The following is a 16,040-nucleotide window of genomic DNA, read 5'->3' as shown; positions in this document are numbered from 1 at the left end:
AAGCAGATCCTGTCTTAGTGAGTGTCAGTGTAATGCTGACATTACTATATTAAAATGCGAGGTATGGCATCTTTACCCAAGTTAGCTGCTGACCTCATCTTTCACCTTGTTTCCCATTATCATTTTAATTCCTCAACATAATATATTTGTAATGTTTAAAAAACCTTGAAAATCTCATTTAGATTTTCTCACAAATGTTCTGTTTTTCTAATCATCTAGAAGAAATAGAAAATCAATTTGAATTTCATGCTTGCACAGAGCGTCAGCTTGTCAAAGGTTGCAAATGTGACTTAGTGCGGCAGCTTAACCCGAGAACTTGCATACTGGCAACTCTAAAGCTAAAAAAGTCATGAACAAATACCAGATGTTTTTCTGAGCTGCAGATTCAATAAAGAATGGTAAATGGCCTGCATTTGTATAGCGCTTTTCTAGTCCCTAAGGACTCCAAAGCGCTTCACACTACATTCAGTCATTCACCCATAGGCGATGGCAAGCTACATTGTAGCCACAGCTGCCCTAGGGCGAACTGACAAAGGCAAGGCTGCCGGACCACCACCAGTAGGGGTTAGTATCTCGCCCATTGTTTTCTACAGTCAATGATCTTGCCCAAGGATATTTGGCATGCCGCCAGGAGGCAGCCTGGGATCGAACCACCGACCTTCAGATTAGTGGCTGACCTGCTCTGCCACCTGAGCTACAGCCACCCATATAGCCAATTGCCTACACTATCAACTACAAAACAGCTGAGAAAACACTGGAGCTGGGTAGATTAAAGTATAAATACCAATGCTGGTAGTGGTATCGGATTGATACTGGTACTACAACAATAATAACTTTGCTTTGATCATCTAAGTTCAGTATGTAGCCCACTAAATTGTTTTATAAGATTTTTTTTTCCCCCAGAAATTAAGAAAATACACCTCAAACATATGGCATAGGGTCCAGAATTGGCTGGTAAAGAATTCAATCTGGCCTACTGGATGATTTTGGAAAATGTGAAGGAATAAAGAAATTTTTTACTTCTACCTGTATTTTCATAAGTTTTTTTTCTGTGTTCCCATTTATGCCACACCAAAGTAAGTTACAGAGTCCTAAAATTTTGCACATTTACTTAACTTTAAACCAAAATATTTTTACTGATAGACTTATATCTGTTGAAATAGCACTTAATTTTTTAACATATAGGATATCTCAGAGATGCTTAGTTAAGCCCAGAAAGGACAGTTTCACAACAGAAGCCGACAAAAAGTGCTTTACATTTATATCTACATTTACAACCTAGATACAACATACATGAAAAGCTGAACTGTGTGTTTTGTTGTATTAACTACTGTGTAAAGTAAAGAATCACAGTGATTTGGTGATCATTCAAATGTGTTCAGAATTTTGCAAATTCATCTCGTAAATCATGACATACTTGCTCTCCCCTACCGCCGTTATACGTTAAAAGTATCAGTAGTGACTGTTCCTGTATTTACTTGGTATCGCTCAGTACTCATATCTGCTGTATATAACAGTGTGTATATGTAAACACATAGTGGCTGTGCGTGTGGTGCTCCCTAATTGATATCTATTATCTCTATTATCTATAATTTTTCGTGTTCTTTATTTGCGGCTGCTGTTGCGTGGCTCTTCTTTACGTATATTCCCACCCTCATTCTCGCACTTCCGCCACCCACTTTAACCTCCAGCCCTGAAGGACCGACCCCCGTGGACCGCGCCGTGTATTTCCTCGAGCGAGCGGGCAGGGAGGAGGAATCGTCTGGACCCCGCCCTTTTTTTCACGGAAGCTTCTCATTGGCTAGATCAGATGTGACGGACGGGAATTCCCCCGCTAGTGTCTTGACAAAAAATAGTTTTCTGCCCGCTGTCACTCATTCAGCCCGAGGTTCTCCAAGACACAATAACCCGTGACAGAGTGACAGAGTGTTTGCATCATGGACGGTGAGTAGCAACACCTTTTATTTCCTGTGTAATAACAGCGATAAACGTGTAGAGTGAGCGGGTAGGAAACAAACGGTAATAACCACACCTGTGTACCTGTGTCAGTCAAAAAGTCGAAAATGTAGTACTGGCTATAGGTCATCGTGTAGCTGTACAATATCACCACGAACTGGAGTACTTACTCTTGACTTTGATAGTATTCGACACTGGTTGTGGGTACTGTCACTGCTGAATGCTGTGAACTTCCTCGTTGTTGCATGACTAGCAGTGTTATTGGTTGGGCAGCCTTAGCTAAACTGATTGGGCTTACGAGACCAGTTTTAGCAATAGCGCCATTACTGCCACAGAACAACTCGTCTGTGTGTGATTTGGATATCTATTTGCCTAAATTTTTTCTGTGTCACATTTTCCTCTCCAGTTCTTATGTCCTCCGTGCTGCGGGACGAAGCACACCTACGTAAGTCAATTTAATTTGTGCTCCTGACAAAAATAGTCTTCACAGGTTAAAACTTAAAAGTGCAAAAATGTGTGTGTTAGGGGGGTGGGGGTGGGGGGTGGTTCACTGAATAGTGTCTTTTCACTTCCTCTTTTTTGTTTTATTGGTAAGCATTGCATTTTCAGACTTAAGTTGTAAGGATGTGAGAGAGCCTGAGGTTCTTGTAATCCTCGTCTTTACCGGTGTGTGTGTTTATATAGTGTGCAGTGAGTGCGCTCGAGCCTCATGATCTTTCAGTTCCTGCAAAGTGATCAGGGCAAAACTTGACTGGGCCACTTTTCTTTCTTTTCTTCTCCTTTTTTTCTCTTAATCATGTCAAAAATGTTACTTGACTTGTTTCATACTGGCCTGCCAGAATAACAAGCACTCTGATCTGAGTGCTTGCTGTCATGTCCAAAAATAACCGCGTTTTGTGTTGTTACTTCAGTGGAAACAGTTTACAGCAAAAACTGAAACGCTTCCCGGATCAGTTTTAGTTCCTCTCTTGCACGGGCATCATGTGGGGTCGGTTTTATTTCCTCCAAAAAAAAACAAAAAAACACTTGAGGTAACAAATTTCATGCCTTGTCATTATGCAGAACGGCTGAAATGTGGTAAATGGGCTGGTTCTTATATAGCGCTTTTCTACTCTGTCCGAGCACTCAAAGCGCTTTATACAGCTAATTCATTCACCCAATCACTTTTAAGTTTAAGTGCTGAGTATCTAACATTCGCACTCCGATGGATGCATCGGAGGGCAACATGGGGTTAGTATCTTGCCCAAGGATATTTGGCATGCAGACTGGAGCAGCCGGGGATCGAACTACCGACCTTCTGGTTAGTGGCTGATCCGCTCTGCCACCTGAGCTACAGCCACCCCATACACAGAAATGTGCTTTTCTGAGTTAACACTTGTGTTAAGATTTGCAGTCACGTCCTATCAGCATAAAGTTGTTTGAAAGCTGAAAGATTTCTACACATCTGGGTTGCATTCAATAGGGTTGTTCATGCAGCAATCTTTAGGATGTAGAAATCACTTTCTTACAGACCTGCTAATTTCCATATTTTTAGTCTCAGATTCTACTGAAGTAGCTTAACATGATTTGATTCTCAAAATAATGCCTCTTAATATCACACTGGTGCAGGCCCTTTGTTTTAGGCCCCTTTTTGTTTAAAGAGACATTTGCTGCCCCTCAGAAAGAGAACAGCAGTAGGTGCGCACAGCCAGAACTGTTTGCATGAGATGACCATATTAGGGATAGATGCTCTCAGTGACATCACACAGAGCCAAGATGAACTTAAAATGGAGCCTTAAAAGCAGTCTGAAGTAAAGATTTACACATGTGCTGATGTAAATCACTAGATTTAATATGAAGGTTCACAACTGTAAGAGTATATAAAATAAAAAAAGGAAATGGCCTGATAGGTTCCTTTTAAGGTTCATAGACCAATTCTTAAAGATTAGTATTAAACCATAATAAACCTTTTTCACAGCAGGCTCGACATAGTGGAAAAGGTTCAGGTGTCACTAAAATCATGGTTCCCAAGAAGGCAATGACTGAGCCTGAAACCGAGGCAGCTAAATGGAAAGCAGCCAGCATTTTTTTATCCTGTACAGCTGCATTTTTACTGCTGCGACATGTCGAAATGTTTGCTGAGAAAAAGAAATTTGAGTGTTAGATGTAGGTTTTGAGCCCCCTGCCTCCCAGCACCAACCACTCATGTGGCAGCCCAAACAGGAAAAAACTGAAGCAGATAAGATCAGATTCACACTCAGGTTTCTTTTGTCGTCTTTTCAAATCTGTTTATTGACTGCTTGTTGTCACCCCCTCCTTAGTGCCTGAGCCCGGGATTCAGATCTTCGAGCAGCCCAAGCAGAGAGGAATGCGCTTCAGGTACAAGTGTGAGGGTCGCTCAGCCGGAAGCATCCCGGGAGAGAAGAGCTCTGACAACAACAGGACGTACCCCAGCCTGCAGGTTCGACCCCAATCCTCCCCGACCGCAGTAACCTGTGTATTTGTGCGTAGAAGCACCTAAGCACGTGTCCTTTCTACATGCGTCTGAACGCACACGATTCCTCCTTCTCCTCAGATCCTGAATTACTGCGGGAAGGGAAAGGTGCGCGTTTACCTGGTGACGAAGAACGAGCCATACCGACCACATCCGCACGACTTGGTGGGAAAGGACTGCAAAGATGGATTCTACGAGGCCGAGTTTGGCCCGGACCGCAGAGTGATCGCGTGAGTGCTCCTCCTCCCACGGTCGCCTCCACCTGTCCAAACTCGCTCTTTATCAGCGTCTGCTTACTTCGCTGCCAGTTGTTATCGTTGAGAGCCCTAGTCTCAATCTTAATCAGCACACTTTCACCGAAATAAGTAACCACTCTCTCTGTGACGCACTCACAGAGCCACTCACTGCACAACCGAATTGCTCTCTATTAACAGTATTTCGTCTTTCGCTTGATGGTTTCGGGAGGCATCGTGTGTAAACTGATGTCCTCTCAGACACAGCTGAAGAAACTCTTACAGCACACTGCACACACACACACACACAAACACACACACACACACAAAGCATATTTGTCGACCCATGTCTGTGAGGATGGCAATATGGGAATTCCCCAAGTGACATCACCCATATTTGCTGTGTGTTAGAGAGAGAAAACAAAATTTTGCGCGTGTGTGAGTGTGTGAATGAGTCAGTGTCTTTTGGTGTGTATAATTTGCAAATCCCAAACAGACTTCTGTAGTAAATACAGAATCATTTTGAATTTCAGGCCTTCTGGGTAAACAAACAGAATTAATCCAGCAGATTCATTACTGAATGTTTTCTTTACTACTGAAAAATGTGCCGGTCTGACTTGATAGGTGAGAGTAATCGCGTCATTACTTTGACCTTTAAACACAACAACATCATTGAGTTCATTTATAGTTTTAGAGCTTCCTTCGCTCGGGGTTTATTCAGCATGTTTGAGTGCTGTCATTTTCCTCATTACATTTTTTTTTTTATTTCTTACAGTTTCCAGAATTTGGGTATCCAGTGTGTGAGGAGGAGAGAAGTGAAAGAGGCCATCATACAGAGGATCACCAGAGGAATCAACCCCTTCAATGGTGAGTGCTCTGAATTTTTATACTGTGGCTCTATAACTACATCAAGGGTCAGTGTTATTTATGTTTGAGAAAAAAAAACATGTTTTTAGACAAAAATGAAAAAAATCTGAATAAAAAAAATTGGTAGATATGCTATATTTACTTATTTACATATTTATTATTGAAACCCAAATGTGTATTAAGCCACAGTTGAAAATACTCACCCAAACCGTACAATTTCCCCCAAATAGAATCATTTAAGTTAAATTGACGGCCTTCATATTTGTATGTTACCTTTATTTGTAAAAGCTGGAAAATAAGTCGACTTTATAGCCTTAATGGGCCTAAATTCAGGCACCTTGCAGCCGTGAAAATGAGCTAATCCAAATTAGCCGTGTAAAGTTAAGCTAATCTCAGTTCTGAGTGTACAGCAATGCTAGCGGCTCTGTGAAACTATATGTCAATCTTTGCAGTCTTGCAAACCATAAATGATTGCAAATGTTTTTGGGGGTTTTTAATCTAATAGTAGCCCATCGAGCAGAATTTGAAATGAGTTATTCATATAATCCTTCTTTTCAATCCCTAGGGACTAATCTAAAAGAACATGTAGCAGTTAACAGGCTAATAACCTTCTAGCTCCTAATAAAGTACCAAACAAGTCAGCAGAGTTGTAAATTAACAGAGCTTTACAGGACTTGGTAAAAAGTAATTACAGAATGTCTTGGAGTCTTTTACACTCTTTCTTAGCAAAAAGTAGTTAGCAAATTACTAAACAGTGTGTTAGTACTCCAGAGGATAAGGCTAGCATTTGTTGTGCCGCCAATATGTAAATTAAAACAAGACTGTTACCTTTCAAAGAAACCTGTCCAGCATTATGTCCAGTAACACATCCGGTTAATTTCAGTGGTATTTCTGCTTCAGAGTTATTGTGTATAACCAGACATTTGCAGCAGGTAATATTCACTAATGTACATACAGAGATTCTTTGCTAGCTTTATGATTCTTATGTGTAGCTAAAGTGTAATAAAAGTGCAAACGCTTGTGTGATTGAAATAATAGATAAATAACTAGAGTTTTGCTGGTATAATATCTAGCCTGATGTTAGCTGATATTGTCATCTCCCCAGTGGATGATCCACGCTAAAGTCTGCAGTTGACAAAACAGCAAATGGAATTGTATGTGGGTAAAATATAAATATCAATCCTGTTTCTGCTGCTTTTCCTGATCTTGTTACTGTTAAACAGCTTCAAAAACAATTCACAAGAATTGTTTTCTAATGTTGGTTGACCTAGTTCTCAGGCAGTTTAGCAGATTTTCCTAACATCAAGTCACAAATCCGCTCTCTTGCCACCGCGCTATCTACAGCAATGCCATTTCCTCTCTGTGCTTTCATTCTGCGGTCCTCCAGAGCAGACAGACACTTCTCGTGTACAAACAGGCGTTGAGCTACTTCCCCATTCTTTGTTACAGTTGCTCAATTCAGCACAGTGCAGAGATGCCACGTGAGAGCTGGGAATGCAGGATTCATTAAAAGGGGGAGGGGGTGGACCGAGGGGGTTCCCCAGCCCTGAGAGATGATGATAAAAGTAGAATAGGGTGCTTTACAGGTCTGTAAAACTGTGGACGGAGTGTGCTTTTAGCTTTTGTTTAGATCTCAGCTCTCACAGTTGTTATAGAAAAGAAACCGTGTAAGTGCACTGAGTACATTTGCATGGTAGCAAGTAGCAATAAAAAGCAATTTGAATTGCCTTTAATTACTAAAACCGGGGATGCTGTAAAGTGCACATCTTTTACTTGTTTGTAGTCTTTTTACCTGATAATTGTCTTAGCCTGAGCGCTCTCGCAGACCAAAATATGCAAGTGACACAAATGTGTCCTGCATGATATGAAAAGTAAGCCTGGCTGACATTTTTAGCACCTGTCACCACTGACTCAGATATGATCATATCTCTGTTTCTTACCCCTGTTAATAGCCACTTGGCCCTTAAAAGACTTGAGCTACTTGTTGTGTCAGGCCATATAGAAGCCCCACTATAAGCACTTGTGTTAAAATGTCCTTAGCTGCAGGAACTCGACGTATTTATTGCCACAGACGTGTGCGATGGACAGCTCGATGTCTCTTTTTTTCTTTCACATGGCTCAAACCTTCCCTTCTCTTAAGTTCACTTCTGCTCTGAAACTCAGCTGCTTCCTGTGTTAGGATGGGGTGTGGTGGAGTGGGTGGGGGGGGTTGGAGGCACTTTCCCCTCCCTGTCTGTGAATACATGCATCTGCACTTGTAAAAGACTCTCTGTGAGCACTGTCCGTTCTTGGCCCAAAGCTCCCCTCACCTGCACGAGTGATGACACACAGGCATCCTGAGTAGGGCGTAGTAGATTTTTCTGTAGTACCGCTCCGTCACATTTTAACATTGTGGTTGCACACCTGGCAAGTGTTTGTTTATTTCACACGGGACATAAATCTGCCGTAAGACGGCGTCCATATTAATTCAAAGAAATACATGTGGCTATAACCGCACTGACAACCAAAGAAAATGCACAGCGGGGCTTCAGATAAGTGCCTGTACAATTCTGCTGAAGCCTGTGGTTTTGAAATATCTTCTGTAAACAAGTGGAAAACTGCTTCTGAGGACAAAACTCAATTAAACATCCTTTGATTTTTTTTGTTTGTGAAGTTACCGCCGTTGAATTTTTACCATTCTTCTCGCAAACTGAAAATCTCACAGATCCTGCTTTTATCCCAACTCTGTCGGATTCAGCCACAGCACGATCACAATTTCTTGCAGATTTAATTGTGAAATTATGTCTCCAAACGGTCCGCTTTTATTTTTGTTCCCTAACGAAACTTCCTCATGTGCTGTAAATGCACACACGTTCATATAATGTTATATGATGCAACAGCAGACTTCTCATGTAGCGACCGCCTCAGCCTCAGCCAGACACAAAAGCTCCACGTCCTAAAACGTGGTGAAATTGTGAGTCATGCAGTGGAGACATTGTTTGTGGTGAGACTTGGCACCTGCCTCCCCGTCTTTCTCACTTTTACACTCTGCTCTCACAGTCAGAATAACCACTTACCCTGAACACCCCCCCTTCGGAGCCACATACCACCCCCACCACCTGCAACCCCCCCCCCCCCCTCCGCTGTCACTGAACATGACCCACCCCCCCTCCCTTGCAGCCCAGTGTATCTTATGACCCTGGGCCCAGTTTCTTTCCACCACACACTTTCAAACATCAACCACCAACTACAACCCACTTTCCTGCACCTGTCCGTCCAAGCTTCTCCCTCTGTCAGCGACACTCCACCAACACTCACGCAGACCAACACAGCATGTTCCATCAATATTTGTTCTGACGGTTTCGTCTTCACTTCTCCCTCCTTCAGTTTCTCCACTCACTGCGTGTCTCTGCCACCTACAGTAGGCAAACCTGATGACCCAACAGAAAGCTGCACAACAGAGCAGTGCTCCACACCGCAGAACAGAGTATTTGAGACCAATTAGACGTCCAAAGCTTGCAGGATTTATTGTGCATTCTCAATGAGGAGACCTACGCTACCTCCTTCTAGACCATAGGTGTCAAACTCTGGCCCGCGGGCCAAATTTGGCCCGCAGCCTAATTACATTTGGCCCGCGAAGCCATACCAAATTACTATTAGAGCTGGCCTACTGGTATTATACAGCTAATATATATATTGTTTAGTATTAAGCTTTGCTTGTTCCATATTCAGTTTTCCAGCAAAACTTATTTGAGTCCATAAGAAGAGATTCATTCTTATATCTGGAGGAAGATTTTTTTTTCAATAAATATTAACGTTAGCCCGCGGCTTTGTTCCAGTTTTGAATTTTGGCCCACTGTGTATTTGAGTTTGACACCCCTGTTCTAGAGGCTCTCTTGTAATAATGTTTTGTTACGTTGATAGAGTACACTGGCACCAGACCAGAAAGAAGCCTTATAGGGAATTTGCTTTTTTTAATCTGACTGCTGCCGATGACGTTTTTTTTTTTTTTTAAACTAACAGTAAATCCGTCATCGGGTAAATGCTTCATATTAAGAATGCCACATAAATACAAAATTCTTGAATGGTAGTCATGCACACAGGTGAAAAGGTGCGGAAAAGCAAGTCAATTAGCACAGACTCTTGCGTTAAAACTTCAACAATGACAATAACATTACTACGGGCTGCAGTCATGGTGTCCATAAAACCATTCTTTATGTGTTTAGCTAATTTACCTCTTCATAGCAACCTGGTGTGAGCCCACTTCTGGCTCAGAAAAACCCAAACAAACAAACTTCCCTGCTTGTTGCTTCTACTGCTATGAAATCAAGTCAGATTCACAGCATGAATCTGATTACTTCTGACTAAACACAAGCAGACTGTGAACCTAGAGAAGATTAATGTCCGGTGCCAGCAGCACATGCAGAGACAGAGCAGGAGCGCTAGCTGGCTCACTATTGGCACCCACTAAGGATGACGACTTTCCCTACACAGCTAATGTGTGACTGCAGTTGTATTGTTTGGGTTTTGCACATATAATTGCCACCTTATATGCCTAAAATAACAAAAAAAATGATCATGCTTGAGTATACAGAGTAAGACGCCACTAAAGAATCAAAACTAAAAAACTTATAAGATATTTTCTCATGTCACACCACTTTCACATACGTCAGGAGGCTCCCTGGTCACTCGTGCAGGAGAGTCTCATCTCTTTACTTATGTGCGGTGTAGACACTCAAACACACACAGAGGCGCATACTTGTTTCCACTCTGAGGTGACGTGTGGAGCGTCACAGTGGCGACACTTTGTAGGTGGGGATGGCCTCATGAGCACGGAAGATAGAAAGTAGGTAGATGTGAAAGCCTGCTCTGTGCATGCGTGCGTGTGTCGGCACGTGGGCGTCTCTCAGTATAGAGTGTGTGTTATGTGTGTGTGTGTTTGCGTGTTGCTTCTGAAGGCGGGTGATGCAGATGAGCATGTAGGCTGAGGACGTTTGAAAAAGCTTATCTGTGACGTTTTTATGTTGATCCAAAGGTGAGGTTTTGTGGACAGCCTACAGATGTGACTGCATAACTACACCGTGTCTGCCTGTTTCTCAAAGCAGGAGCGTATGCTTATAGCATGCCTTTGTTATTGCTGTAATAACATCCATTCAACAATGTTGTGCACTTGAAATGCAAGTATTTAGTTGTGCTGATGGTTTGAAATATGTCGGTACTTCAGTGTGCAGCTAGGTAACCTATATCAGTGATATTAGCCAATAGCAGATGACATTTTCTAGTCACAATGACCGATGTTTATCCAGTTTGCAGGTTTTAGGTTTTTTTTAATAATGAAATATTGTTTCACTGAAACAAAAAAGAAAAGACATAAAGACTGGCATTTATTTTTATCCCCATGCTAAAGAGGCAAAGTCAGAGAAACTAGAACATGCTACGTTTCAATTTATGTGTCCTCCATCCTTAAGAGCTGTGCGCCACACAAATATAAATTATATTAAAAAAAAGAAAAGGCTGGACATTAAACAAACTGCAACTCTAAATGTAGCTGGTTTGCCAGTAGCCTGGTAGGTGCTAAGAGTGCTAACAGTCTCTACAAATTAGGTCCACAGTAACCACCAGGTAATACTTGCACTGGCCCTTTAAAGGGAAAGTCTGGAGTAAATGTTTCTTAGTTTATATTTCTGAATGTTTGCTTTATTACCAGCTTCATCTAACTGATGTAAGTGTGTTTTATCGTAGTGCCACGGGAGCAGCTGTTGCAGACAGAGGAGTACGACCTGAATGTGGTTCGCCTGTGCATTCAGGTTTTCCTGCAGGATGAGAACGGCCACTACACCCGAGCTCTTAACCCCATCGTCACCAACCCCATCTACGACAACAGTGAGTGACCGAGCGCCGTCTGTGTCAAATACACAGACGTCACATCAGGCAATTGCATGAGAACATAATGAAATAGCCGTATAGTTGCCCTGACAAGTACACGGGCTCCCCGAGGTCAGCTTTGTACACCTGTAGAGTTCAGATAACAGCAGACTGCAAGTGCTTTTTGCAAGACCCGTGTACGTGTGTCCACTAGTGTTTCAAGTGTTGCAGTTGGTGAACTAGTTCACTGTTCCTCACATACACAAACACGCAGAAAGGGGAAGTTCTTTATACACACCAACCTTCAAACAACACTGTTACCATGGAGCACTTCCTCTTCTCGCTCCAGGCATGTGACATGTGACTCAACCTGCTGAAGCTTTAGCTGTAAACTGAATGAGGATTGTTCTTCAAAACCAAGGCAGCTTTTTAAGCTAGGCCCACTGTGTCAACAAAAGCAGATCCTGGTTATATTGTTTTTGTACTGAGCAACTTGTAACTTGTAGTATTTGTTACGTTGTGTGTTTAGAACTTATTTTTTGTATTACCAGGGGCCCCAAACACTGCAGAGCTGAGGATCTGCCGGGTCAACAGAAATAGCGGAAGTGTCAGAGGAGGAGACGAAATCTTCCTACTGTGTGACAAAGTACAAAAAGGTACATCAAAATGTTCTGCACTATAGACCTTTGCATTTTTGCACACTGTACTAAATTTATTTGCATCTGTTTTCTCTTTCTTCATCTTTATTCAGTCCACTGATCTAGTTTACCTCCCACACCCATAGTGCCTGTCTCTTTGCATGCTGATGTACTTTTCTGTTCCTGTATTGCTCCAGATGACATTGAGGTGCGGTTCTTCTCCCCTGATGGCTGGGAGGCCAAAGGCTCCTTTTCTCAGGCTGATGTTCATCGCCAAGTTGCCATTGTGTTCAAGACTCCGCCCTACCACAACACGTCCATAACGGACTCAGTGACCGTGCACATGCAGCTACGCCGGCCCTCTGATCAGGAAGTCAGTGAACCGATGGATTTCCGGTATCTGCCCGATGACAAAGGTGAGCAGCAATCACTTTATTTCTGCGGGGGCTTACTAGTGGCACCTAGCTCTCAGTTAGACTCACGTAGTGTTAATATTGTTGTTTTTCCATCAGATCCTTATGGATACAATGAGAAAAAGCGCAGAAGAGAGCACTTGATGAAGATATCGGGATTGTCAGGTAAGCAATGTGGCACTTTATATATAGTACAACTCATGTGATATGATTACTTGTGATTGCACAGGTTTGCATCGCAGCTAAGGTTTCCCGTCTCTTTTTAGGTGGTCCTTTTAGCGGTCTGACAATGAATAGGCCCAAGGCAGTACCACAGAGTACCATGAGTCACCTGAAAAGAGGTAACTACGTTTGAAGTCATCAAAAAAAGGAGGATGGCGATATACTTCATTGCTGTGAAACTAAAACTCTTTTCTTTTTTACAGACATGGGCAATGCATACCCAAGACAACAACAGCAACCTTCTATGTTCACCCAACCCTATCAACAGGCTCCTCAGAATCTAATGGCACCCAATCTACAATTAAGCCATGCATGGGCGAATTCCAATCCAACGCTCTCTATGGACACAGTCACCATAAACCCAGGTGCCAGCAATCTGCCACGTCCTGTTAGCAGGCAACAGCCACCGAACCGCAGCTACCAACACCGTGTGGACCACAACAGCTGTGAGAACAATGCCCTCCCTCAGCTCTCCATGCGGGACCTGCAGTGCTTGGATACAGGTTCTCAAGCCCCTGTAATGAGAGAACCAGAGCAGCTCTTCCACCAGCAGAATCAAAGGGAGGAGCACCGATCAGAAACTCCAAACCAAGCTCAGAACCATCTGGTCAGCCAGAACCAAGGTATTCAGTGGTCCAATTTTACTACCATGGGTACAGTTCCGAACCCCTTTAATGGATCTGGAGGTGGAGGGGGATCACAGGGGGTAGGGTCGTTCCCTTTCCTAGAGGGAATAGAAGAGAATGATTTTCTGAAGAACATGCCGGGAGCGCCTCAGCCGTGCTTCCAGTTGAAACAGGAGTCCCAGATCTCAGTGGGACAAGAGAGCCATACTCCCCTCATGCAGTCCCCAAGGGAAAGTCAAGGAAATACGTATACTAACCTGCTGCCCCGTCCAATGAGCAATGGCACCAACAGAGATCCAATGCGGCCAGACGGTACTGCCATCAAAAATCTCCATAGTCCTTACGTAAACAACGGCATGGCTGCAGAAACCCACTATGCAACTTTGGAGGACTGGATGAATCAAAATGACTGAAAGCTGCTCAAATTTTTAAACAGTAGCAGCTCAAAGGAGAGCAGAAATTTCTTTACTCACGCTGGCCCTGCTATGCTCAGTAGGCCTTTGCTTGGGTTGTTACCTCAGTGGGACCAAAATGATTGACAGTCAGTCAGCCTTAGGCAATGTTTTGCAGAGATGCAACTGGTTACTGATCACTTGATTGGTTAGCAAGAGTACTTCCTGATTCTGATTCTAACAACATGGTACCTTGTGGTTGGTCTTTACTTCCAGTTAGTCATCAACATTATCAGGTAAATTTAGTTTCTTGAAAAACTGGAGACAAGCTATTCCCAGTCCTTGTCCTATTTAAATTGGTGATGCATTGTTTCATAATTCTGTACAGTGGGATTCTGTAAAGTTCAGCCCCAACTTGTAACCTGTGATTTGTTGTTGCTTGTCCAACAAGCCTTTTATTTGTGGGGGTTCAGCTTTCAGCTGCTGGTGTTCGCCATACTAGTCAGTTGAAGTGATTCATCTGGTCTCTTTAGGGGGTAGGATCTTTAAGTGGACGATCCATGCTTTTAATGACTATAAAAGAAAAAAAACAGTAGCGTTGGCTTCCAAGCCAAAGTTATGCCTTTGAAGAAGTGAATGTACTACTTTCTTTCTTGAATATTTTTTTGTAAAGTTAGAATTACTACCAATATACTGTAACATAAATGATTTGTTTGAGGTTTCTTGGATCTTGAGAAAACAAAGGAGTAAATTTATTGTTTTTGTATGTCATAAAGTGGAATGGACAAAGTTTAACTTGGTATTTTTATTTGCTTGCATGTAGTGATGTGTTTATTTTTTGATATTTTTTTTAGCGTGTAGTGTTTTATTTTGTTGGGTTTTTGCATGCTTTTGTTTTGTTATGTGATTTGTTCCGGGAGGATGCCCATTCTACCGCCCCTCCTGATCATTAACCTGGCACACCTGGGGTTGGCGACAGCTATTTAATAAGAGAGAGCGTGAGAGAGAGAAGGGGAGAGACATGGCGTGGTAACTGGTGTGGGCGACGGCCGCGCAGGGCGGCACAGAGGCCCGGTTATAGGCAGCTGGCCGAGGCGTGCCGCAAAGGAGAACGAGACCGAAGATCGCAGATGACCGCGCACTGGAGAGAGTGATCGGGGCTGAGCAGAGAGGTCTGTGTTGGTGTTGACGGGAGGTAGCTCCTCGCCGAGAGAGGCCCACGGCAGGGGATTGAGAGGCAGCGGGATGGCGCCTTATGTCGCCGAGATTATGGCTACGCGTGTGAAGCACAACACTGTGGCGGGCGGAGTTAGGAGCTCTGCCCATCCGGGCTAAGTCCCGATCCATCCCGTCTAAGACGAACCTCCAGTGGAATCTAAGAATGGTGACTGCCGCTGGCCCTCTCTCCTTTCTTAGTTGGCACCAGAATGAAGAGGCAGACAGGATGGCGACGATCCTGTTGGTTTCTGCACCGTTTGGTCTTACCACCTATGAATCCACCTATGACATGTATAATGCTGGAATATATTGCTTATTGTTTTACTATTGATCTCTTTGTAAAATTTTCATACATATGAATTATAGTACAATACTTTTTTGTTGATTTTTGTTTTCTTTTTTTTTATTTGGTACCAAAGCATTTACTGTTAAGTACACTCTGTACATACATGTTAGCCATAGTTGAGAGTTACAGCAATACCAATGCCGAAACACTCAAGAACTGGCAAGGTACTGAAATTTCCATTGAGGAAGTGGGAGGAAACACATTCAGCTGTGTCTTTCCTCTGTAATGACTATGTCATACCAGAGATTGCATGTATTCAGAGTTCTCAGAGCATTTCTAACAGATGTTTTATAGATAAAGATGTCAGTTATATTGTTTTATGTATTCAGCCGATGCGCTCTGAAACATCACTGAAAGTATCTTGTTAAAGCATTGACGGCACAAAGCTGATGTTAGACAAACTTTGTAGGCCTTCCAAAAGCTTTATGGTCTAAAATATAAACGTATATTCTGATGACTACTTTGTAAGATTTGCTGTTTTTTATTTGTTTTGATTTTTTCTATGAGATCAATTCTTAATAAACAAAGTCGGTCATTTCTAAATATTTTTGTCATTGTTTATTATTTATTTATAATATTTTAAATGGTAAAATGTTATAGCTCATTGCAAACATTATGCATTGTCATGGGCATATTATTTCATAGATGGTCGTGATATTGTGTGAAGGCATAGATGTGACTCGACATGACAGAAAGAAATACATTTTAAATCCACCAGTGCTACCTTAATGTGATAATGTGATAAATAACACCTTAATATAGTTTAAATAACCCAATTTGAATAGCCGTGTTAAAGCTAAATTCCCAGATTA

General features: G+C 42.5%; 1 protein-coding gene across 2 annotated transcripts; it reads left to right on the top strand.

Annotated features, from left to right (window-relative positions):
- Nucleotides 1-621: 621 nt before the first annotated feature.
- Nucleotides 622-15,771, top strand: rel (REL proto-oncogene, NF-kB subunit). 2 transcript variants are annotated; one of them, XM_085182542.1, is made up of 11 exons: nt 622-1,944; nt 2,363-2,401; nt 4,257-4,396; nt 4,511-4,659; nt 5,438-5,529; nt 11,251-11,391; nt 11,925-12,029; nt 12,209-12,427; nt 12,524-12,589; nt 12,691-12,765; nt 12,850-15,771. In XM_085182542.1, exons 1-11 carry the CDS (start codon nt 1,938-1,940, stop codon nt 13,683-13,685), a joined length of 1,869 nt encoding a protein of 622 aa, XP_085038668.1. In that variant the 5' UTR covers nt 622-1,937; the 3' UTR covers nt 13,686-15,771. The 2 variants fall into 2 exon arrangements, with proteins under 2 accessions (XP_085038668.1, XP_085038669.1); XM_085182543.1 differs by lacking the exon at nt 2,363-2,401.
- The last annotated feature ends 269 nt before the right edge of the window (nt 15,772-16,040 follow it).

The sequence above is a fragment of the Neolamprologus multifasciatus genome, chromosome 13, assembly GCF_963576455.1.
Source record: "Neolamprologus multifasciatus chromosome 13, fNeoMul1.2, whole genome shotgun sequence".
In the NCBI taxonomy this organism is placed as follows: domain Eukaryota; kingdom Metazoa; phylum Chordata; class Actinopteri; order Cichliformes; family Cichlidae; genus Neolamprologus; species Neolamprologus multifasciatus.
The sequence above is the reverse complement of the archived record's forward strand: the minus strand, read 5'-3'. Positions and strand labels throughout refer to the sequence as shown.